The sequence below is a fragment of the Erythranthe guttata genome, chromosome 3 (genome assembly GCF_056151865.1).
Source record: "Erythranthe guttata isolate IM_541 chromosome 3, IM_541, whole genome shotgun sequence".
NCBI classification, from domain to species: domain Eukaryota; kingdom Viridiplantae; phylum Streptophyta; class Magnoliopsida; order Lamiales; family Phrymaceae; genus Erythranthe; species Erythranthe guttata.
Genome location: NC_142535.1, coordinates 869247 through 895039, shown reverse-complemented (window position 1 = coordinate 895039; position 25793 = coordinate 869247). Strand labels below are relative to the sequence as shown.

Sequence of the window (25793 nt, the reverse complement as noted above, 5' to 3'; positions counted from 1 at the left end):
ATTTACTTTCACACAGCCGAACTCAGGCGGTTTCCAAGAAGCCGGGTGGAAGGGTATTATACCATGTAAGTCCTTGGTACATATCTGTTGGAACATCGAGAGGTAAGTCCTGCACCAATTCACAAGATCACCCAGCAAAATATCTTTCTCTCCATGAAGTTTCTTATTCCGTAATTCCCAAATCTTCCACATCACCATCACCGCTAAGCTAAACTCTGTCGGCTCCAATTTTTTATGCAATAATTCTATCCATAGCCAGCTCGTCGTTGGATTAGTGTCTTCAATAATATCAAAAGGTGGGCGTCTCCAAATAGCCTTGATTCTGCAGCAAGAAATCAAGGCATGCAAGCTCGTTTCCTCGACACCGCATCCCTCTGGACAAAAAGGTTCTGCCATAATTTTCCGACGAAAAAGTTCGACTTTCGTGGGCAATATATTTGAGCAGAATCGCCAAAGAAAAATTTTGGCTTTCGGGGGTATCGGGAGATTCCACACAAGTTTCCACCTTTGGCTCGTCGTTCCACTAGCAGCTCCGCCACCAGCCATTATTGCCGGCTTCCTTGTGACAAGCATGTGATAGCAAGATTTAACTGAAAACTTCCCATCTTTAGTTCCATGCCACATCCATCTGTCTGCCACTACCAAGTTACCAATTGGAAGCGCCAAAATCCGTTCTTTATCGAAAGGCCAGAACCATTGGTCGAGTAACTCCAAATCCCACGTTCTCGAACCCTGGTCAATAAGGTCTGAAACCCTATCCGGAAATGAGGAGAACTTTGGTCGAGGTGTGAGAATCTTACGACTCCCATCCTCAGCTAACCAAGGGTCTGCCCAAATGGAGGTTGTTTTCCCATCGCCGATTCTTTTCCGAATACCCAAAGCCATCGCTTCCCTAGCCATCCAAATACTTCGCCATGTTGCCGACGGTCGGTTGCCAAGGTCAGCCGTAAACAAACTCCCATTCGAAAAATATCTTGCTCGAAAAATTTGCGAGAGCAAAAGGTTTGGCTGAGTGAAAATACGCCAAGCTTGCTTTGCAACTAAAGCCTTATTAAAGCACACCAAATCCCGAAATCCCAGCCCACCATCAGTTTTGGATCTGCACATCACATCCCATTTAACCCACGCCATTCCCCGGTCGTCACCTTTCCCCCACCAATATCTTCGAATCGCCGCCTCGAACTCACGAATCAGGCCAATTGGTAGCATGAAGCAGCTCATAATGTAGGACGGGATAGCTTGCAGAATAGCTTTGATAAGCACCTCTTTCCCTGCCTTGGATAGCTGTTTGGCGCTCCACCCTTTTATTTTTGTCCAAATCCGATCTCTAAGGAAGCTGAAAATCTCTTTTCTCGTTTTTCCCATTGTCACTGGCATCCCAAGGTATTTCTCGTGTCGTTCTACAACTTGAAATCCAAGAATATGATGAAGTACCTCTTTCTTGTCTGGTAAAGTCGATGGGCAAAAGCACATCGTGGATTTCTGGAGGTTAATTTCCTGGCCCGACGTTCTCGCATATTTTGCCAGGATATTTTTCAAAGAGGTCGCAGAGGATTCAGTCGCCTGGCAAAATACGAATGTATCATCCGCAAAACAGAGGTTAGACACCACTGGAGCTAATGGGGCAACCTTAATGCCTTGAATCGCCCCACTTCGACTAGCGGTCTGGATCATCGCGATCAACACTTCTGCACAGCAAATGAAAAGATATGGAGAAAGGGGGTCTCCTTGACGAAGACCCCGGGCTGGCTGCAAATACCCAAATTGAGAACCATTAAATAGAAAAGAATATGAAACACTAGAAACACACATCATAACTAGCTCAACAAAAGAATGAGGAAGCCCAAATCGACAAAGAACTTTTCTTAAGAACATCCATTCAATCCGATCGTATGCTTTACTGATGTCAAGTTTAATTGCCATGTAATTAGTTTTACGATTAGAGTTCGCTTTAATAAAGTGATTCAACTCATAAGCAACTAAGACATTATCTGTTATGAGCCGCCTAGGGACAAAAGCAGACTGGGTTGGGCCAATAATCTCATCCAAAAAAGGTTTAAGCCGATTAGCTAGAGTTTTAGAGCCGAGTTTATAAATGACATTACAAAGACTAATGGGGCGGTAATCTGCCATTTTTTCCGGTTTGGGAATTTTAGGGATAAGAACAATAAAAGTTGAATTAAGATCACGTGGGAGTTTTTTATGGTTTAAAAAATCAAGAACACACGAGATAACATCAGAACCTATAATATGCCAATATCTAGTGAAGAAAATAACTGGAAGGCCATCGGGGCCAGGAGATTTAAGTGGGGCCATTTGAGACAAAGCATGAGTTACCTCGACTTCAGTGAAAGGCTTAGAAAGATCACGTCTCGCTTCCTCCGAAACCCTAGCCTCAATGTGCTGCATAACCTCGTCTATCTCATCTGTTTCCGGATTTATGGAAGTGAACAACTGACCAAAATATTAGTTTGTAAACTTATCTTACATAGCAATAGGTTGTTGTTTGCAAACGTTTTTTCAAAGTGATTATGAGTTTTTTTTTTTCAAAATTAATTTTTTTCGTTAAAAAGTTCATAATCACTTTCGAAAAGCATCTGCAAACACCACCATAGTAACAATGATTTTCAGAAACACAAGTTAGTTTCGACATTAGAGACAAATATCATATGACATTAAACGGTTCTTTTAGGGTAATTCAGATTTGAATGACAGTTATGCCCTTACAAGCGTCACGTTCAATGCACATATTTTGAATTCCGGCCAAAACAGCAAGAAAATAGGTGATATGCATACGGCAATCAATCACAAAATAATCTGTTCAGGTGCGAACGTGCAACTAATTTTTTTTTAGGGGGCAAAGCGCAAAATTTTAAAAAAAATATACGAGGTAAAATGGTAACCTATTGAATTACCCTAGTCGGATAAATGATCGAATATTTCAATGATTCGTAGAATAAAAATCAAAGAGTGAACCAATTCTTTTTTAGTTCGACTTACCGTAAACAAACCAAGAGTAAAAAATGATAATACCAAGGCAGATGATGATCCTAAGTCTCGTATTTGTCATATTCTAGAATCCGTATTCATTTTAGGTCCAAAACTGAACAAATCTATATTTCAAAGTCAAAACAACAATTTTCGACAAAATAATCTAAAGTCGAAAAAAACTCCGGTACCTAGAATTGTTTTTTTACCCTAACATTTATATCTCGTCTATCACTTCAAGAAGATCGTCGACTTCCTGCCTCAAGAGTGTAATTTTCTGCTGAACTGCAGCCACGCGACTGTCGATATCTCGAGCACCGGATTTCTTCTCAAAAGCCTCTACGACTGTGGAGTGTTTCAACATCAGCTTTTCTTGCAACTCCCTCTCCTTTGTTATCAATTCTTCCACCTACGTTAAAAACCCGATAAAAGCAAAATAAGATGGTAAAATGGGAAATTCACTACCACGGCGGGGATGCATCTCAGAGTGCTTGCTTATAATTTCGAATGTCGACATATATTTTTTGGGAAATTTACAGTTTTCATCCCTCAAGTTTGCAACGATTTCACATTTGGTCCCCCATGTTCACAAAAAACACATTTCATCCCTCATGTTTCAATAATTTGTCACTTTTGATCATTTCCGTCAATTTACCGTTAGTCCGTCAGTTAATGTAGCGATGGGAACACGTTTGACTCCGTTAGTTTCAACAGAAAATTGACGGAAATGATTTAAAGTGTTGAATTTTTGAAACATGAAGGACCAAATGTGTTTTTTGTGAACATGGGAGACCAAATGTGACATTGGACCAAACTTGAGGGATGAAAACTGTAATTTTCCCGATATTTTTTGCTAGCATATAATATATGAGAATTGTAATCCGGCTTCTATTTTTCCCATGCGAAGGTAATATAAGAGTGTTTCATTTCTAAATAGGTCAATATTTATTCGATTCTCACATTGAAAAATTGCAGACACTTATTCCATCCAAAGACGTAACCAATAACTGGAGGTGGATTAATAATCGAAACCCTTCGAGCAAATTAATGAATGGAATCAAACGAATAGAATCAGAATGCGAACCTTGGGAGTTATCTGAACTGCTTGTGGAGAAGATTGCAAGAATGACAACAAGGGTTTCAACTCCTTCGGCAGCTCCTTAAGCAAACTGTCGGCAGATTTGCGTGCGGCTTTGCAGGCCTGCACATCACCGGTTCTTGAAAGATCACGCAACGATGCTTCTAGCTTGTCATGAAGAATCAAACAACGGTTCATGATATTTAGGAACTGCTGAATTGTAGTTTGGACCTGTAAAAGTTGATACATACATTATCGTGAATGTTTTTTTTTTTTTTTTTAACGATAAAATGAATGGTCAATTTCAATCCGTGAACTAAAATGAGGGAGGAAGAATATCTAAATACCTCATCCCACTGAAGCTTTGCTAAATAAGAAGGTGAAGTCTTTGAGATTGTGAAGTCTGCATGTGTATATACTACACATGCAACAAAAAACAGAAAAAACCCGAAAATCAACATTGACGGCTCGCTAAGGAGGGAAAGATTGCTGAATTTGTAGTAGACCTGGGGGAAAAACAGATATATGGGCTTTATTGTACAAAAAGAACAATAATATATAAGCACAATCCATTTAAATTAATCAGCAAATATAGTGGCTGAGAGTTGAGAATTGAGATTTCATTATACAAAGCTTTTTAAGAGAAAGTATCCACATTAGGACCGAGAATTGAGAGTTGAGATTTTCCGAGCATCCAGAAAGAAACAGAGCATTTACTCATGGGCGTATAGACTACATGGTTTTAGGGGAGGGTATAATCTTCAATATTTTAAAACGAGTTATTTTATGATGAAGTACAAGAAGAAATGCTAACCTACTTAATTAGAGAAAGTTAACAGCTGAAGTCATCTTTCATCCAAGAAACATCAATTAGGATGGCACTTAAACAATTTAATAAAAGAAAATTAATACATAAAATTGACATGTGGTTGATGAGATATGATAAATAGGATTTTGACATGTTTGTACATTTGGTAAGGCAGACCGGTCCAAGTAACAACATTGTGCAAGAATTGCCTAAAACGTTCTAACATTTAGAAAAAAAAAATTATGGGGAAAGACGCCCAAATAACATAAGTTATTAGAAAGGATATGATCCTTTAGAAAGGATGTTACATAGTATCAGATTTACTAGTCCAATTTATTTTAATTATCAGATTCCATGCTGTGATTAAAATATATGACTAAGATGAAGTTCATGATTCAAACAATTATATTGGCATCTACTTTTGTTTTTGTTTTCTTTTTTTAAATTTGCGATAGTCCTGATATTTGTCCTTTTTTTTCTCCTCCTACTTGAAAACCAAGGCTACCACAGGATCGATGTATTCCTGAAAGCATATATAAGCTTCATTTAAGGAGTCTTATCACAGTTCATCTAATAGCATTTAGCTTAAACATTAAAAATGCCTCTCCACGTTAAACACAATGTTCCCAAGCAAAGCAATAAATCCGCGATCTATCTAAAAGAGCAACCAACACGAGTTTTCAATTGTGTAGAGGGCGATTATTTGCAAACCTAAAACATTCCATTTGCTAGATATATAACCTTTTAGTTGAAAGAGAAACATGTCCAAAGAAGTGGAGAAGTTTCTAGACGATGAAGAGCATATTTGTTTTTATCTTATGACTTTGGTTCTAGCACCAATCAACGAATGTTCAGATTCAATGAGCTATGACCCGCATCACTACATGTGCAGATTCCATGAGTTATTAATTATTTATTTGGAGTGGAAGTAGACTACTTCATGCAGTCACAAGAGAAGTTTACTTTCTTTACTTGCTAATTACTGGTATATTTTTCAGTTTTCTCATACAATAAATAACTTCTGATTTACCAAAAAGAAAAAATAAAAATGATACAAATACAGCGAAATTACCTGAAAATGTTGATTATGTTCTGGCACAGCATTTGTCTTTTCTAATACAATGACTGGTCTACCAATAATATCCAGATGGGAAAATTTTATCTGCACCAGCTCACAAGAACAATATGTAAGAACAGAAGCACAGTTATTTGGAGAAAAAATGCAAATATTTAAAATGGAGTTTAATCACACCTCTTGAGACTGTTTGACAGGAAATGGAACAGAAGCGGTAAATTCCTTCGACCCCTCTGGTAGAACAACCTGAAATTGCAGAACCCATATGTTATTTTCAGTAGCAAATCTTCAACCACGAAAAAGAAAGAAAAAGCGAGATTAATTGTTCACATAATAAAATACTAGAGGCAGGCAAAAACATCCCCCTAGGCAATTAACAATAGCAGCATCAAGTAGGAAAGTATTCTCATAAGTCAAATGGGTGCCGAGTATCTAAAGATATAGATAGTAAGCTATTACAGTAGTTATCTTCAATCAAAGGTTTCTATACCACCACCCCCATCCCAATCCAAACCAAACAGAAATTTACATACGAATAGGATCCAATCCGATACCTTAAATTCACGATGTGAGAAATGAGAATTGTAAGAACCATTACCTTTACAGTGAGATTTTCAATAACAACATCACTCATTGGACAACCGAAAGTAATATTAAGAAAACGTTTCCCCTCAGACTGGAACAAGAAATCCCGAAGCGGCAAGCCATACCCAATGGTAAAAGCAGTCTTCCAGCCACCAAACATTGGATAACGAGGCTCAATTTCCAGTAGTGTCTGCATTCAACAGAATACTCATCACAATATCAAACCAAATCAAATCATTCCCCCAAAAAAAAAAATCAACACGTACCTTTGCAGAATCACTCCACACATTAGATGTAGAAATATTTCCTATCTCATCCCTGTAATAAATAGAATGAGCTCTTGCGGGTAATTTAGCAACAAGGTTCCTTAATGCCGACGCCCCTCTAACATGAGGTCGCGCCTGATAGTCGAGCCTGCAAGAATCAATAGAAAGAACAAATATAACCTTTATATCCAACAGAGATAACATAAACACGAGCATATATGAAATACGGTAAAAAAAAATATACCTTGAAAATTCCCCTGTGAGTTCTGCACCTGCATGAACGAGGTTATAATGTTCTGTGATTTGCACATTGCCCCAATGGGAGATCTCTATCTCACGTACCAACTCTTGAGCAACAGCAAATGGTTTATTAATCGCATAGTGAACTACTACTGTTGAGTACGAAAATGGAGGAAGATTCTCATAGGGACCATATTTTAATTCCGAACCAGAAAACTTGGTATTCTCCAATTTCGTGTAAGATTCAATTTTCGGTTCTGGTAATTTAATAGCCAGTGACTGAAACTTAACTCGATAAGGAGAGAGAAAATGTGCACTCTCTTGGAAAGCAACAAGCTGAACATCAGCCTGAGTTACCTTCTCGGGGAAAGGCCTTAGAATATTAGTAAATACAGCTTTGACTTCTAAAGTCAAACTTCCTCCCTTGACCAGTTCTTTGGGTAAAGAAACGGAATACCAAGTCATGGCTGGTGGCATTCCTTCTGGAGTTGCGATAGCAACAGGAATGCTATCGGAGGAATCTTTCGTCTTTCCTTTTCCTTCACTGATTTTGGCTGAAAGGAAAGCAAAGTTCTTTGCTTGATGTTCAGGGAATGGTAGCAAAATTTCCGATACCGAATTAGCTCCATTGTTTTCTATCTGGATTGGAATATAAGAACAATAATAATATCAAAATATAATCAGCTTTAGCAGTCACTTAAATAAGCCCACACACACACACACACACACACACACACACACACACACACACACACACACACACACACACATATATATATATATATATATATATATATATATATATATATATATATATATATATATATATATATATATATAGATTGATAGATAACATCAAAATGGCCGAAAAAATTACCTTCAAAGATATTGTGGTCCGTACTACCGGTGAAGATAAATCAATCTGCACCAAAAATCAACAACGAAATAACTTCAGAAACCAAACATAATGAAATCACGGTGCAACGAATCCATATGAAGCCCAACGAAATACATTTCCAAATTATCAATGTTTTATTGCTATTAATTCAATGCATAGTTCACTTGGTAATTTACCCCTTAATTTTCACACGAATAAGCTAATAAAATTGTAATTAAAACACGAGGCCCTAGAACAATCTTTAACTTCACTGAGTTTTAGCAGAGCATTTAGTATACAGACTGCAAACTAATAAAATACTCAACGAGATTTTTAAAAACCCTAGCAAGAAAATCAAATTATTTCGACTGCGAATATTCATCAGAAATCTAAAGCAAATAGCATAAAATTTTGAAAAAAAAAATGAAAATCAGAGTACGAATTTTACCTGGCGATCGAGTTTGGAGACGACGAGATCGGAGAAACCAGTCGAGAAAAGCACAAAAAATGCGAAAATAAACACTAACGAGAGATCTGATCGAATTCGCTTCATTTTTACAGTTTCTCTCTCTAGAAATTTGGTCTGAAAAAATTACAGTAAAATGCGGAGTGAAGGCGACCACTCGGACTAATTTCTCAGCCGATCTTTTTGTAAACCCGATTTTCCTTTTGATATTTCAATTCTGAAACACGCTTTTTGTATTTCTTTTTTGTTTTATTTCTTTTTCTCTGAAGTCTGTATTAAGCTTTGCATTTAATTATGAATTTTGTCTTATAATTATGACTTATGAGTATTTGGCAAAAATAAATTTCTTTAGTTTTTAACATTGCATTATGGTCCTCTGACTAATTTTTTTTAATTTAACTTTTTTTTAAGTTTAATTTAATATATATATATAGGTAAATTGGTCAAATTACGAAAAATCCCTCAATTTTAAGTAATTACAACCACCCCTTCAACTATGAATTTTCTTACACGTCCACCCTTATGATGTCAAATTCAACATAATCTTCTAGATTCCGTTGAATGTTCTCTAGTTTGTACTCGTTTTGTGCAAAATACAGTGTATGATGCATCACAATCTGATATTTACGAGCTTATGATCATCTTATTTCAAAATGTGGAGCTCAAATGCGGTAAAACGTGTACAAACTGGAGAATATTCTACATGATCTAGAAGATTCAACTAAATTTGACACCACAATGATGGACGTGTAAGAAAATTCATAATTGAGGGGTGTGGATGTAATTACTCGAAATTGAGGAATTTTTCGTAATTTAACTTTAACTCAAAGAGTTGGCCGTAATTTACCCCGTATATATATGAAGCATCATCTGTTCTTCTGTGGATTTAGTTTCAGTTAGCCATCAGTTTCGACAAATACAAACAGCGGAATGTTTTATTACACGTATCAAAAGAAAAAACATAAATGAATCAAAAAAATTTGAAGGTAATGGTGAAAAACGAAAACGGTTCCTTCTGTACACGAAGCTTTATCACTTGACTTCAGGTCGTGTTACTTGCAAAAGTTCGATATTTAGTTCAAATTCTGCACCTGGCTGCAAAGTTCGGAAAAAAAAAATGCAAGATGACCTCAGCAAAATATAAAATACAATAGTAGAATACAAAACGTGTATCAACCGATTTTCGTTAATAATTCAAGTATGTTATATTCAACTAAAATTAAAACAAATTTCGAGTGAGGGAAAACTTAAGTGATAATAAGCTTGGGCATTGTTTGGTTAAATAAATATTCTCCCAATTAGACAAAATTAAAGTCATTTTTCTGCAATTTCGGGCCGGCCCGAAAAATTATTAGACTAACCAAACATCCTTTCGACAAAAAAAGTATAAATCAACGAGTACTGTACGTAAAAGCATTACCGGAATTTCATTCATTCCTTTCGGGCCATACCCTGCCTCGGGAGGAATTATCACAGTCCTCTGAAAAAGAAAAAATAAATAAATTTAAAAAAAAAAACGATTTGTTAAGGTAAAAAAAAAAAAAAAGAATTAATTACCTTGCCGCCAACTTTCATCCCCTCGGTAATTTTGTACATAGCTTTGGGAGGTTTCGGAGCAGCCTGTGCAGAGAACAAACCATTTGGATTGTCCACAAACTCCCGTTTCCGCTCTTTTCCAGGTATCGCTCCAACTTGAAACTCGTAAGGCTACTTAAAATGTCCAAGAAAATTCCATTATCAACATTTTTATTATAATTAAGGTTTATTAAAAATTAAATCCGAACAAAATGCTAAAATCTAAAACAAACCTGGGCAATGCTTCTATTTCCAGCCAAGAGCTTCGATTCCCGGCTCGACAGAGCTGTAATGCCACGGTATATACAGTCAAAATGCACCTGTTTGTACTTCCATCACATGATTATCAAACTAGACGATTTTTTTTTTCTTAGTGTAACGGAAAAAAAAATAGAATAATAAAAACACAATTTGTCGTAATGTAAAACGAACCCGAGCAGTTGTTCCGTTTTCGGCTATCGGACCATTTCCTTCGATAAGATCGTAATATTTAAGCCCGTCAGCTGATTCAAAATATCCAGACATTTCACTGTTATACATCTAACACTACATTTGGCAATATATATTGATAAAAATCAAGATCAAGAACTCGAATTAGGTGGTGTTTGCAAAAGCTTATTTAAAAGCAGAAGTTAGTGATTGTGAGTTAAGCTGGAGGAATTAAGTGCTTATTTCTAAAAGTTGGGGATGTTTGCAAATTAACTGAAAAATCAACTAAAACAGAAAAAGTAGGTACATGGATTCTTTTAAACTGTAGCTTAAAATGTAGCTTAAAACAGCTTATTTTAATAGAAGCAAAAGCTTGTTTGGCAAACAACTAAAAACAGATTATGTGCAGAAAAATACTCATAATCTATTTCTAAAGCTTTTGCAAACACCACCTTAATTTACGAATCTTGCCGAATTAACTTTTTTTAAATATTACATACATGTGTGTATATATATATATATATATATATATATATATATATATATATATAACACTTCAAAATGCACAAATTGATTCCCATTACATACACATAATAGCTAGGAAAAATCAGAAACCTTAAATAATTGACAAAAAAAATGGTGAGATTGAAAAGAGAAGAAACTAACGGCTAGTGAGATAATCTTCGAGAGGGATGATCTTTCTGCTGCGTCTCTCTCTAGCTAGCGATGTTTGGGGAAGTACAATTAGGGTTAATGGGATGAGAATTGCAGCGGACCTTCTTGAAATCGTCAATGGCGGAAGAGCTAGGGTTAGGGTTTTGGGGGTTGGGGGATTTGGGCGAAATTGGGGATTTTGTATTGTACATTTCTTAAAGGTGGTTGTTATGCAAGAAGAAGCCATGGCCGTTGCAGAAATATCAACTGCCCAAAGATAATATTTTTCTTTTTCTATTTTCTTTTTTTTTTTTCTTATGGTTTGGCGGGTTCGAAAATTCTCTGGCATTAGCACTTTTCATTACCAAAATGAGTTTTTATCTACACTTGGGTAAATTATGTCGGATACTGTTTCACGTAGATTTTGCACATAATCACACGCATATGTATTAGTGTCCACACAAGTATTGTGCGATTTATTTCTGGCATTAGCCTTTTCGTTACCAAAAAATACAGTGGTGGAGCCAGCATATGATCGGGGGTCGTGGCCCCCCAATATTTTTCAAATCTCCACTAGTTTATAGAGAAATCTAATAAAATTTGTGTAAATGCATTAGCGGCGCCCTCTCAAAAACAATTTAATGCATTCAGCCCTCGAACTTTAACTTTGGTTCTGTTAGTGCCAAAATGAAGTTTTATCTACACTCGGGTAAGCTACGCTGGACACTATTTCACGTAAATTATCACACGCTATACTATAAATTCATTCTAGCAAGAAAAAATTGTCAATTATATGGTACAAAGAGTATTTTTACACATAACGATAGAGTGCAAATCAGACACCGATTTAAATATTGGACGACTAAAGTCATGTACGAGACACTACGGAACTCGAAAATTGTCTACAATTCTTTAACATTATAGACAGAGGTGCAAATCAGACATCGATTTACATATTGGACGACTAAAGTCATGTACGAGACACTACGGAACTCGAAAATTGTCTACAATTCTCTAACATTATAGACAGAGGTTCAAAATCTACCAACAATATACACAAATCGAAAAAAACCAAAAACAATACATATTTTTCTACAATAAATAGTAAATTCTTGAAAAAAATGTGAGGGGTGAATATAATAAAACATTTGTCAACACCGCCCTATGCTCTACCCGTCACTAAATTAAGGGCCCGTTAGCAAATCTATGTCGACCATGTCTTTAGGGCTCGAAGAAGATCGTCTCTCGGTCATTTCGGTGCTTGATCCAGGTGCAATAGCGGTCCCAGTGCCGCCATGATGAGACCCCATCGGAGAATGCTCCGGCGAATCTCCGGGGCTGCCACCTAACTTCTTAGTGCGCAGTGGTGGAACCTTGTCGGTTTTCTTCTTCACCTTATTGTGCCAGCTCATCAATGCCTTTGAAGTTTGCTCATCAAATATTGACTTCTTCATGTGTGATCCCATCTAATATGTATATTTACATATGTTATCAAGTGATCAAAAAACCAATCACATGAAAAGAATTAAAAATATTAAAAATATGGTAAATTACGGCCATGCCTTGAAATAAGATCAAATTACCAAAAAGCCCCTCTTGTTTTGGTAATTACAACTACCGTCTCAACTATAAATCTTCTTACACGTCCAATCTTATGATGTCAAATTCAAATATTCTCTAGTTTGTACTCTTTTTGTGCAAAAATGCAGTTTTTGATGCACCATAATCTGATATTCACAAGCCAAGAAATTCATCTTGTGATCATCTTGCTTCAAAATACGGAGCTCGAATGGGGGTAAAACGGGTACATACTGGATAATATTCCACATACTCTAGAAGATTCCACTAAATTTGACACCGCAAGGGTGGACGTGTAAGAAAATTCATATTTGAGGGGATGGTTTTGAAATTACCCAAACAGGAAGATTTGTTTTGTAATTTGACCATACTTTAGGGGGGCGGCCGTAATTTACCCAAAATATTTATAAAAAAAAAGACACATTAAAAATAAGTTTCATAGGGGAATTTATTTACCTGTGTAACAAGTGCATAAAGTGGAAGTGTGATGTAACTGCAAAGAACTTGTACTCCTACCCTGCGAAAACGGAACAAAATTCAACTCCTTCGATCGACTTAGAATGGCATCCGATAATCGTCGAGACTTACCCGATACTGACTCTGATAACGGCAAGAGTGAAATGACGATGGAAGCAAGAATGGAGCCCGAATTCGTACTGAAACACGATAAACATTATTTTTCAGATATATTTATTGTAATAGTTTAGTTAAGAGATTAATTCATAGATGATACGGAGACGATAGGAAATAGTATTCATACCGTTATCCAAATGAAGTATGTTATCTCAAACGCGTTCTGCAAAATTAAGATCAAGGAAACAGAAGAGGCTGATAAGAATATTCCATCCCGTTTATATATAGTTCAAGAAAGTTTGAAACAAACATGAGAGAGAGAGAGAGAGAGAGAGAGAGAGAGAGAGAGAGAGAGAGAGAGAGAGAGAGAGAGAGAGAGAGAGAGAGAGAGATTTGAACCAGAAAGAGGGTAAGATGGATAAGGTGAAGAACTAAAGTAGGCTTGCTAAACCAAAAATGTCGATCGGAGACTTGCACGAGTGGAATGCCTTGAATCACGGCGTGTTTTTCTTGGATTTCGATAGCCATTTGTGTTATGATCGATTGAAGCTTCGTTCCAACTGCTAAGATTGCCTTAACCAATCAAGTAGTCAGTCTTTTTACTTCGGAAAAAAAAATGGGAAATGTTTTGTGGGATGTTTGAATTTAATGAAACAACAAAAGCAAGTGTTACCACTAAGGGAAATATTGACAGCACAAACATAGCTTGCCCTCCTGAAAAAAAACGACGTTCGTATAAATACATCATGTAGAAATATATACTAAACTATAGAAGTTCTTGTTTTCATCACTTTTGAAATAAATAAATAAACAAAAATTAAATAAATAAATAACGAACCTTTAACGTTCACAAGCAGATAGATCACTGAAGTCATCCATAAATACGGACTGAAACCATCGTCAAGCCATCAGTTTTTTAGACAGAAATATATATATAAATATATATATATATATATATATATATATATATATATATATATATGTATATATATTAGAATACATATAAGTAAGAATGAAGAGGGATGATAATCGTACGGGATTCCTACAATGACTTTGAAGTCATCTTCCAACGACCTTTTGATGTACTTCTGAAAGTCGAACTTAGTTCCAGAAGACAAATGAACCTATATATATACATGGAGATGTTTCTTAAAAAATATTAGTACGAGGATGTCCGTATATAGTTCATTGATGTCGGTAAAAAAAAACGTAAGTTTGAAAACTCACCGAGACGAATCCATGACGCAGAGTAAAATAGTCAGCTCTTTGAACTGAATACCAAATGTGTCGAAAAAAGCAAACCTGAAAATATGGTGTGAATAATACTTTTTTTCCGCGCATGAAATGGATAACGATAAAAGTATTATTAGTAATCCTAGTTATTCTTCTTACAATATAAAACAAGATAGGGTTTTGCATCAATGAATTTGAGTGGCTTCTCACGAAAGACGTCTCGTGTGTAAGTCTGAATCTAGAAGGATCTGCGTTAAAAAAAATGCATAATGTTGAGTTAAATTTTATGTTTCTATAATAATTAGTACGTTCGGGAGAGAAAAAAATTACCGTTGGACGCTTCGTGTTCTTCTAAAATCTGTCGTTCCCAGTCTTTCCATCCTCGAATCTGCAGAATGGCGTACAATTACGGCATATAGTTACGAAAAAAACCTGTAAAAAAATATCGAGGAAAATAAATACCTTCAATCTCCCCAGCATCATCGTTATAGCGCTGTAGAAAACATGGAACACGGCTAAAAAGAATATGAATATGTGAAGTTGGTGAAGTCCGTGTGCAGATATAAGAGGCACGTATCCCTGTACGTTAGCACAAAACACTTGTTCGATCAACGTAACTTTTTTTTTTCCACACGGACATTTTATCGAACACGTAAAGTGCATGCACATTCTTACATCTTTGCAATCTTTAGGTGTACTGTCGACAGCCAAAATCCGATGCTCGTTCCACAGGAGCCTACGGTGGTGTTCGGGTTCGTGTTCTGGTTCAGGGTCGGGATGGTGATGCGCTTTCGATTTCGTTTTAAAATCACACGGCAACATTGTGTTTGCGAGTTTATCCGGTATGCATATTTGTGTAATGAAGTTCTGCCCAAATGTTAGAAGTAGGGAAATGAATCCCAATACCATAAGCTCTGAAAAAATACAAACTCAAAGTTATATATATATATTTTTTAATATATACATATATATGTACATGCATATATATATGTGTGTATGTATAATTCTTGCCTGCTTTAATTTTCTCCAAAGCTTCAACCAATGAAAACTTCTTTCTCTTATGAAATGTCTACCAATACAAACAACAATGTTAAGGGCAATTATCATTTTAAATTTAATTAATAGAAATTAGCTATGTTGCACAGACACGGAAATGCGGGCCCCGCAAATATAAAAAAGTGAAGGTTAAACTAAAAACAATTGAAAAAAGGTCATATTCCACATTCAAAATCAATAATTATATACAGATCTCAAAAAAAACAAAAAAACAAAATTTTGGACATATTTTCGAAAAAGAAAAAGAAAACGATTGATCCGGAAAAAATACCTCACCGACTTTATGAAGAGTTTTCTCCAATATTATAGAGATAACAATGATGATTCCACACACTAACGAAACCGCCCACGTCGGAGTATGGTCGAGCTCCCGTGATTCCGCCGCGCTTCCTCCTCCGGCCATATTTTTTTTTCTTTTTCTTATTGATAAAAAAATAAAAAAATGAATAAAAAACAAATCAAGTGTGAATGTTTTTCTCCATCATTTTTTTTCTGAGTGGAAATTCAAGAAAATTTGTTAAAGGGTGTTTGTTTTTTCCTATAATAGTCAAATGTAATGAGAGAAGAGTAAGGCCGGTTCGAGGGAGTTGTTTAGTGGGTGTAACTGACTTGAACCGGGGGGAAGTGTTTTTACTTTTTTAGTCATGGAGTTTGGGTTTATTTACATGGATTGCCATTGAAAAATTTTAAGTTTAATATATATGATGTGAAACTTAACTTTGGATTGATGCGTTATCAAAAGAAACATGGTAAATTAGGCCAACCCTTTGAGGTAAGGTCAATTATGAGAAAAAAAAAAAACAAAAAAAAATTATGCCCACTTAATTATGAATTTTTTTACATGTTCACTCTTGCGGAATTAAATTTAGTGGAATATTCTAGATTATGTGGAATATTCTTCAGTTTGTACCCGTTTTACCCTAATCAAGCTCCATATTATGAAACTAGATGATCATAAGATGTGTATTTTGACTTGTAAATATCAAATTGTAGCGCATCAGAAACTGCACTTTTGCTGCACAAAACGAGTACAAACTAGAGAACATTCCACGGAATCTAGAAGATTTTGTTGAATTTGACACCAAAAGGGTGGATGCGTAAGAAGATTCATAATTGAGCGGGTGATTATAATTACCCAAACAAGATGGGTTTTTTCGTAATTTGTGACTTTTACCTCAGCGGTGACCGCAATTTACCCAAATAAATATTTAAAGATATTATTATGAATTATGCTTGAGATCAGTGAAGTTTAGAAGCTAGATTACACACACTAGCGCGCACACAGATCAACTCACACACACACGAAATAATCATGAACAAGATATTTTCCGAGGTTCGATTCCAATAAGAAACGAAAACCCTGCCCCGTTTGAAGGATTATATTCCACTTGAACCAAAGACCTCGTTTTATGATCGACTGTTTTATCCGGAGAATTTATCCTCTGCAACACGATCAATGCTCCAAGTAGTCAGTTTTTTCGCTTGACCTTCACGAGCATGCATAAGTTGGATAATTGTTCGTAACATCGCCTTATAATGTTAGATGATTGCATCTTTTCACCATCGAAAATAACGGTCACATTTTTAGTAATATTCTTGATTTATTTTGGATCCGAAAACACTTAATTTACTGGCTTGTTAGAGAATCGAATGGGGATTGGAAATTGGAATGAAGTCGGATCCAAATAGATTCGGCCCCGATCGGACCCGACAAAAGCTCTAACTACCATAGAACGTACAGTATTTGCATGGAGAAAACTGAAACAAAAAACATGACATCTAAAATCTACCCTAATAAAAAAAACTAACAAGCAAATATTTCATGAAAAAAAAAAAAACATTATTCCAATCGAGACGAGAACTGGTTTTGCTGCTGCGAATCACTAGGAACAAACACGGGAAGCTGGCCCCCACGCTGCGACCTCCCCTGCTGATAGTAACTCGAGCTCGAACCTCTCTGGGGGCCACCACCCCCACCTGGCATCGATCTTCCGGAAGCTCCCGCACCACCCTCGTTCACAAGCGGGCCACCGAAGAAAATGGATTGACCCGTATACGTAAGCTCCGTACCCGAAACCCGGCCCGCAGAAGATACGAAACGACCCGCTTCCGGATCCCAATACACAGAAGCGGGGCCCGGACCGCCCCTTCCAGCTGGGGCCCTTGCCACGTCAGCACCGCCAGCTGGCGACTGCTGGTACACGGGGTTGAAGTGGCGGTCCAGCGGGCTGTTGTGGCTCGGGGCGACCGGGCTGCTGCTCAAGTTGCTCATGTCGGTTTCGTCCCTACTGGCACGACTGGGAGGGTAAGAGCTCTTGTTGGACCCGGGGTTATTATCGTAATTTCCGCGTCTCGTGGTGGTGGTGGTGGTGGTGGTGGGGCTGCTCTTGCCCGATGAGTAGTCTTCATAGTGGTGGGGTTTCGAACCTACAGGGCGTAAGACGGAAGACGAGGCTCTGGCTTTAGCGCCTGCTTTGATTGCCTCGTTTGAGTCCAGTTTAGCGAGCTTCCATGCGCTGATTCTGACCGGGCGCTGTTGAATGACTCTTTTGCCCTTGTCCACTGAGTCTGGGTCTACTGTTGATGGTAGTCGTCCCCGCTCGAGGTGAGGGACGATTTCGTCCTAAAGAAAAACAGAACACCAAAGTAGAGCAATAAGTAAACTAATAATTATCGAACAATTTATTTAAATATAAATATAAATATATACCTGATGATCCATAAATATCCGGGGCGGTGTACACTTCCAAGCGCCTTTATATTGCAACCCCATTCCGACGGAGCTTCTGCCGCTAACGGCAGTGACAGCAGAACTCGTCGGTGAAGAAGGCAAACTTTGTTGTTGCTCTTCATCTTGATCTTGATCTCCACCGTCGACTGAAGGTCCCGGTGGTTCGCTTTGAGTTCTCATAGCAACCACAAATTCATACGTTGTGATACCCTAAAACAAAACGGTATTTTATAAGTATTATATATAATGATAATAATGAAAAGAGGCGAGCTTATATTGTGTATGACTTTGGGCCTACAAATGTGCACCTTTCGGATAAGAATGATGTGGAAAAAGAACAATTCTCCCAACGGCACGGTTGCGAGAAAAGACACGAATGTACAGAGAGCCTGAAAGAGAGAAAAAATAACAAATATTATTCGGGGGTAGTTATAATTATAAGGCCTCGTTTGGTTCCAACGATGACGAGATGATGCAATCTTATGAGAACCCAATTGTATAATCGGATTAGGGGAGTTCCGATACACGATTCCCTTAAAAAAAAAAAAAAGACCATTTTCCGTAATTGCGAGCCGAGCTTAAAAAGTTATTGCAATAACCAAATATCGACTACGACCTAATTGTTTAATTAATCATTGCTAATCATACAAACAAAACGAGGCCCTAGAATTTAAAAGAAACCACGCATGAAATGATCTGACGAGTGGCAGAGCAAATAAATACTCCCTCCATTTCTTTTGAAGTGTCGTTTAAAGTAAATTCACACTAATAAAGAAAGTTATTAAGTGATCTTGATAAGGAAATTAAAAAAATGTATTTGACCATATTACCCCTTTGTGGCTTCTCACTCTTCTCGTTTTTCACACTTCTTTTTTTTTTTTTTGAATTTTCGTTTTTCACACTTCATCAATCTATCATTTGCGTAAAAAAAAAATTTGATTTTGCCTCGGAACTCCAAAGTGACGCTTAATACGGGCAAAAATTTACACGGCACTCAAAAAAGAAACGGAAGGAGTAGTGAAAATAATATATACCACCACAGTAGCAAAGGGTGGGCGAGAAAATCCGTCACCAAGCCTATCAACGATTTCATTCTCAATAGCTTTTTTATCGACAAAACAACGAACAAGAACCGCAATCCCCACTGCACACTCAAATACAAGCTGGCACACAAAAGGCACATTTTTTTGTTAGAGGAGAAAACCGATATATATATATATATATATATATATATATATATATATATATATATATATATGAAAGAAGAGATTACGAAGATATGTAATAACGGTTAATAAAAATTACCCAGAAAAGGCTTGCAGCCATTAAGCATATAAACGTAATGTAGTTTTTCCTGCCCACGCAATTATTTAGCCACTGCAAGTATTGAAATAAAATCGAATTAGGATTATATTACTCGAATAATTGGGTCATTATAAAGCACGCAGTCATCTATATATATTCGAGCTGGAAAATCGAAACTAACCCGGCAATGATGATCGAATCCATCAACACATTTGTCACAACTTCGACAATGTTTACTGAATTTGCGAACCTGTGAAACAGAAATAAAAAGATAAAAACATTAAGATAATTTATCAACACATTTTTTATTTACACACACACACACACAAACAAATATATATATATATATATATATATATATATATATATATATACATATATATCCCTTTGAATTAACTGAGCTTTAAGAAGTGCTACTAAACCTCAGCATTGCACAGTGTGCAGAACAAAGCATCTTCCTCCCCGTTTTCAAGATCTTCGTCTTTACGGCAATCCTTCTTCACAATGAAACAGCAAAGAAAACCTCCAATTTTCGAACAACAACCTCCATCATGGCTGTTCAATTTTCCTCCATTCTTTAATCCTAATTTAGTTGGCTCTTCATTCGTAGATAAATTACCTAATCAAGATTCATCAAACTATTTAAAAAAAAATTCGAGATCACAAAGATAATTGACTTATACTTTCATTGCAAAAACAATACTGGAAAATAAATTAAAAACCGTACGTTCAAGTGACTTACCAGGCAACTCTGTCCCGATATGTGATGTGTAAGTTGATGACTTGTCGACTTCGACGAGGATTCCGGGATCAGCAGGGTCAATAGCGGTGCATCTCACGTAAAGTATAAATACAGAGAGTGCCTGTAAATTAATAATTAGAAATTAATACGAACAGAAAACATTATTAAAGAAAATAAGAATTTTTGAGCTCCGACGGCACTTACTAGGAAGGAATAAATTCCTGTCGCTAAGTACTCGTAAATGTCCTTTCCGAGAAACGGAGCAAAAAATGCATAGAAAGCAACCGATAATAGGAAAAAAACCGTTATAGCCACAACCTACATGTAATACAGGCAATTACAAATTACTCCCTGTCGAAGAATATAACTCAACACTGTAAAAACTAGAGACAATATAAATTGAAGGGCACGAAAAAAGTCGAAGATCTCGAATTACACAACATATCTGCACAGATCAAAGTTGACCTAATTCTCAACTCAAATTTCCAATACTACACCTTCAATTTCCTCAATTCACTTGGTTTCGAGTTTCGAAACATTCGTAATTCAATACAATACATACAAACTAACTACTCAAATCGACAGTAAACACATCGAAAAAACTGCAAACATTTAAAACAACAACCCGCATTCCAATAATCAAAGAAACCCATATTTTATTTTTTAAAAATTCAACCAAAACACAGTAAAACGAGGATTATAAAAAGTAAATTAAAAATTAAAAAATAAATAATAATACCTGGAAGGAGTGAGCAGGAAGTTGCCACCCATGCCGCCTAGCCATCGATTAAAAAAAAATAGTAAAATTCAATAATTTAAATTACCAAAATCGAACATAAGAAACTTTCAGTTAATATGTATATATCTCTGTATTTCTCGAATAACCGCTCAACCCACGAACTACAATAGCCAACAATTCATTTTCAGGCAACCTAGTTAATTGTTTATTTTTGTTTTTGAAAATCTAGGGTTTCTGCATTTCGATTTATCGATCAGTGAGAAGAAGAAGAAGAAGAAGAAGAAGAAGAAGGAAAGAGGAAAGAAAACGAAAAGGGTTCTTATTTGTTACTGCTGACTGGAGACTCTCGAGTAATATGTTTTCTTCTCATTTTCTTTTCAAATTAATAATTATTAATATATATATATATATATATATATTGAAGTAAAATATTTTCTAGTTTCCTTGTTTTTATTTATATTTAAGTTATCTTGAAAATTCTTAACAGAATATTTGGATTCCGCCAATTCCGATTCGAAAATATTTGAAGTTAGAACTATATTTTTCATTTCGAGGATTCTGATTTTCGATCCGATTTTACTATATGTTTCACTTTGGGAATGGAAATTGTAACAGAATATCCAAATTACGTCAATTTCGATTTGAAAGTATCCAAAGTTAGAACCATATTTTTCATTTCGAGATTTCTGAATTTTTTTTCGATTTTTTTGGAACGCAATTGAAATTGTATACTACTGGATATTCTGATTATGAATATTCCAATTATTATCCGGAAATTGATAATATCATTTTATGATGTATTTTCAATTTCATAAATATAATTTATGTTATGTTTTTTATATGAAAACATATAAGTACTCAAGGGTCAAGTAAGGTAAAACCTTATAAAACATTGGTTTTTTTTTTTTTTTTTTGATCAGTATAAAACATTGGTTTGAATTAGAAAAAAGGAAAAACAACATAGTTGGTATTATTTGCTCAATTGCCCTCTTCTTTTCTATACTCTGCTTATCGGGGTTAATATTGTCGTTGTCTCGATCGAACCCATCCCAAGAATTCAATTTATGCTACTTCATTTAAAGTTTACATATATTTTCCTTATTTCTGGATAATTTATGCAAAAATAATCCTAAAAACAAATTCGTCGAAATAATTAAGCCCATCTTTATAGTATAAATTTCTACTCAGGACATTGATAGAAGGAAATAAATTAGTACAGTACAACCTCAATAAATTAATAATCTCACTTAAATAATAGTCTTTTTCGGTTCTGACTCAGTCAAAATCTACTAAATTACTAATTGCTTGTATCAACTGTATTAATTAATTAAGTTATAATGAATATGTTTCATAAAGAAAAAATTGACCCGCATAAATCATATATACTTTTAAGGGGCCATTTGATATACACCCCTAGAATGGAAAATATATAGGGATAAGTCCACCCCTAAAATTCTTTCTTTGAGATAACCCCCTAGATAGGCAAAAGTACTATTGTGCCCTTATTTGTAATTTTCGCCCAACTGCATTCAGCATTTCTCCAACTGCATTCAGCCCAATAGGAAACTGCATTCAGCATTCCTCCAACTGCATTCAGCACAATAGGAAACTGCATTCAGCATTTTTGGACCTGCATTTATCGTTTTTCAGATTTTTCAATAAAATATTATAAATTTTTATTTTTTTATTATTTTTTTTAAATTACTTTTAATTATTATTTTATTTATTATTTTTTAATTTTTTAATTTTTTTAATTTTTTTAATTTTTTAATTTTTTTAATTTTTTTAATTTTTCAATTTTTTAATTTTTTTGTTTTGTTAATTTTTTTTTTATTTTTAAAATTTCTTTTTAATAAATTTCCTGTACATAAATTGACTACAAATGACTATAGTATAGTACATGTTCAATAGTCACGTATAGTTATATATAATCATGTACATTTTTTTTCCTCCAAAGTTATATGTACCGACACCAACAACAAAAATCACAATTTAAATCTTGATATTATAAATCAACTTGTACAAATATAGATCGAAATACACAATTACATGCATATGTTCTTCAACAAAGAACAAATCATCATAATCAATTAGTACCGAACAAAAAATTGGATATACACAATCATCAAAATCACTATACATCAGAAAAAACACATAGTTTATATATAACTATATATTACTACATGTTACGACATGTGACTAAATATGACTATATATTACTACATGTGACTATATATGACTATATGTATATGACTACATGTAACTATATATGACTACATATTACTACATGTTACGACATGTGACTATATATGACTATATGTATATGACCACATGTGACTATATATGACTATATATATATGACCACATGTGACTATATATGACTACATGTATATGACCACATGTGACTATATGAGTATAGTCATATATAGTGTAGTTTGTGGTATATAGCTTCAAATCCCACTTTTCAGTACGACAACAACCCCGATCTCTCGACAAAACTTATTACATAGAGGTTGTCAAACACGAAGACCTGTGACAAAAAAATCAAGTTCAGTTTAAATATTTACATTATATATTAATTTATAACCAATAAATACCAAGGTTCTAAAAGGCGGTTATCGGGTACGTGGCGGTTTGGGACCGCCACACGATAAATCGGCGCGGCGGTGATTTATCGGAGATAAATCGGAAATATATCGGTTTTTAAATTTAGTGTAATATATTTCTAAAAAAATATTTGTAAATACTCAAAATATATATAAAAGAATATATAAACATAATTCTATCCTATCATTCATATGTTATTATATAATTATAATTACTCAATAAATAACAAAAATTTAAAAATAATAAGATCATAATATAATAAAAGATTCTTACGAAATACAAATAATACGCAAGTCTTTCGCATCAATAATTAATATAAACACAACAAAGCATAAATTGCGGGGTAGTACTTGGTTTGGTTTTGGAAGTTGAAAAAATTGGAGAAAAACAAAAAATCAAAACATATTTTCATTTTAATTTAAATTTAAAAAAAAAAAAAAAAAAAAAAAAAAAAAAAAAAAACCGATTTGTTGACCGATATATCGGTTTGACCCGCCAAAAAACCGCCGCAAACCGCCTCGCTGTAAAAAACCGATATTCCAAACCGCCTCAACAAAATCGTAAAGGTTTGTAACCGATACCGATATGGCGGCCGATATATCGACCGCCACGACCGATATTTAGAACACTGATAAATACAGATCAAAATAACAATCACATGCATATGTTACTATATGTTACTATATATTACTACACATTATTATATAGAACAATAGTAATTTGTAGTTTGACTATATTTTCCAAATTCATCTACAGCTTCAATCAAAATTTGGACACCTTCAAAGAAAAGACCAATGGTTTCTATTAATTTACAATTTCAAACTCAGGAAACACAAATTAACAAAAGACTACTAATAATTAAATTGATTAACACAAAATTGATGGGAAGAAAGAGAGCAACGAAACGAAAAAAAACCAACCACGATGCTTATAGCCTGCTATTTTGTTGTATTATATGTGAGCTTTGAAGATTTACTCAAAAAAAAGATGTGAGCTTTGAAGATGACAACCTTTTTACTTTATTCTTTGCAGAATGCTTTATTTAAAAAAAACCAAAAACAAAAAAAACAAAAAAAAAAAAAAAAAAAAAAAACAGAAAAAACCAAAAAAAAACTTATCAAACTCAAAATTACCCTCCCATGAGGATGAGTCAGCAAACCAAATAATCACAACGACGGCCGATTTCAAAGCGGTGGGGGTGGGAGGAGCAACGACGGCCGGCACAAGGCCGTGGCGGAGCAGCGGCGCAGGCTTTGACGGAGCAGCGGGGCCGGCCGGTGTGGAGCGGCGGAGCACGGCGGAGTGGCGGAGCAACGAACGGAGCGGCGGAGAAGGCGTGCGGCGGTAAAGCGGAGCGGCAGAGAAGGCGGGGGTGTGGCGGTGGAAGGTGAGAGAGAGAAGAGAACAAAAATTTTGAGAAAGAGAGAAGAGAATACGTGGAATGAGGGAGAGAGCAGAAAACGGCTGGAAAGAGGGAGAGAGAAAATATTGGTGAGAGGGTTAGGGTTTTAAATTATAACTAAAAGGGCAAAATTGGTATTTTAATTTGTCTAGGGAGGTCTATCAAATTAAGATTATAATTTGGGTTTTTGACTAGGAAAGAAAAATCTATAGGACCTATGCCTATATATTTTCAAAACTAAGGGGTTATCCCTCATTTCCCCTACTTTTAATTAATACATAATTTCAAGATAAGAAGCTTTGGGTTCATACATTTTGATCATTGAAAATTAACACGTGGGCTTCGTTATATGTTGGGCTTTTTTTTTTTAAGCAAATTTTCTATGAGTAACAGAAATATTTACCTCTTTGATTAGGGGCACAATTTGTCAATATATTGCAAAATAATTAAATAATTAGAGTAAATTATAAGTAATTATAAAAAAAATCCATTCTTTTTGAGAAATTACATCCAGTCCCCTGAAGTTTTTAAATTTCTTACATCCACCTCCCTACAGAAGGGTGTTGATGTAAGAAATTTACAAATTTCAGGGGTGGGTGTAATTATAGATATTTGTTATGTACATAAATTGATTATCTGAATATTTGCTTTTAAATTAAATATCAATTGGGAGAAGTTTTTCTCAATTAATTTTTTGATGACCTTTTATTTATTCTAGTTTAATAATTTGGCCTATAAATGGCATCACATTATCCACGTCAGATTTCTAATTATCTAATTACAAAA

At 35.2% G+C, this 25793-nt stretch overlaps 4 protein-coding genes and 1 long non-coding RNA gene across 5 annotated transcripts; all 5 read right to left on the bottom strand.

The window, feature by feature from the left end:
* Nucleotides 1-2929: 2929 nt before the first annotated feature.
* Nucleotides 2930-8739, bottom strand: LOC105953647 (Ribophorin I). The gene is made up of 10 exons (XM_012977321.2): nt 8366-8739; nt 7918-7962; nt 7045-7679; nt 6801-6948; nt 6548-6724; nt 6127-6195; nt 5947-6036; nt 4414-4572; nt 4073-4297; nt 2930-3397 (listed from the first exon to the last, which is right to left on the bottom strand). Exons 1-10 carry the CDS (start codon nt 8468-8470, stop codon nt 3206-3208), a joined length of 1845 nt encoding a protein of 614 aa, XP_012832775.2. The 5' UTR covers nt 8471-8739; the 3' UTR covers nt 2930-3205.
* A 476-nt stretch (nt 8740-9215) lies between these two features.
* On the bottom strand, nt 9216-11385 carry LOC105953648 (FKBP-like peptidyl-prolyl cis-trans isomerase family protein). Its single transcript, XM_012977322.2, has 6 exons — nt 11054-11385; nt 10391-10461; nt 10192-10278; nt 9941-10090; nt 9804-9863; nt 9216-9478 (listed from the first exon to the last, which is right to left on the bottom strand). Exons 1-6 carry the CDS (start codon nt 11286-11288, stop codon nt 9416-9418), a joined length of 666 nt encoding a protein of 221 aa, XP_012832776.2. The 5' UTR covers nt 11289-11385; the 3' UTR covers nt 9216-9415.
* A 656-nt stretch (nt 11386-12041) lies between these two features.
* On the bottom strand, nt 12042-16004 carry LOC105953649 (MLO-like protein 9). The gene is made up of 15 exons (XM_012977323.2): nt 15753-16004; nt 15437-15494; nt 15101-15339; nt 14888-15004; nt 14756-14813; nt 14585-14673; nt 14420-14494; nt 14228-14316; nt 14031-14080; nt 13866-13906; nt 13592-13765; nt 13380-13415; nt 13208-13275; nt 13076-13136; nt 12042-12507 (listed from the first exon to the last, which is right to left on the bottom strand). Exons 1-15 carry the CDS (start codon nt 15882-15884, stop codon nt 12226-12228), a joined length of 1569 nt encoding a protein of 522 aa, XP_012832777.1. The 5' UTR covers nt 15885-16004; the 3' UTR covers nt 12042-12225.
* A 1141-nt stretch (nt 16005-17145) lies between these two features.
* On the bottom strand, nt 17146-21385 carry LOC105953651 (DHHC-type zinc finger family protein). The gene is made up of 10 exons (XM_012977324.2): nt 20999-21385; nt 20464-20577; nt 20260-20380; nt 19940-20136; nt 19699-19767; nt 19518-19589; nt 19247-19375; nt 18521-18601; nt 18192-18422; nt 17146-18104 (listed from the first exon to the last, which is right to left on the bottom strand). Exons 1-10 carry the CDS (start codon nt 21041-21043, stop codon nt 17322-17324), a joined length of 1842 nt encoding a protein of 613 aa, XP_012832778.2. The 5' UTR covers nt 21044-21385; the 3' UTR covers nt 17146-17321.
* A 1598-nt stretch (nt 21386-22983) lies between these two features.
* LOC148771461 (uncharacterized) lies at nt 22984-25265 on the bottom strand. Its single transcript, XR_016030186.1, has 2 exons — nt 24739-25265; nt 22984-23528 (listed from the first exon to the last, which is right to left on the bottom strand). It is a non-coding gene; the product is annotated as an uncharacterized LOC148771461 (long non-coding RNA).
* Between the last annotated feature and the right edge of the window lie 528 nt (nt 25266-25793).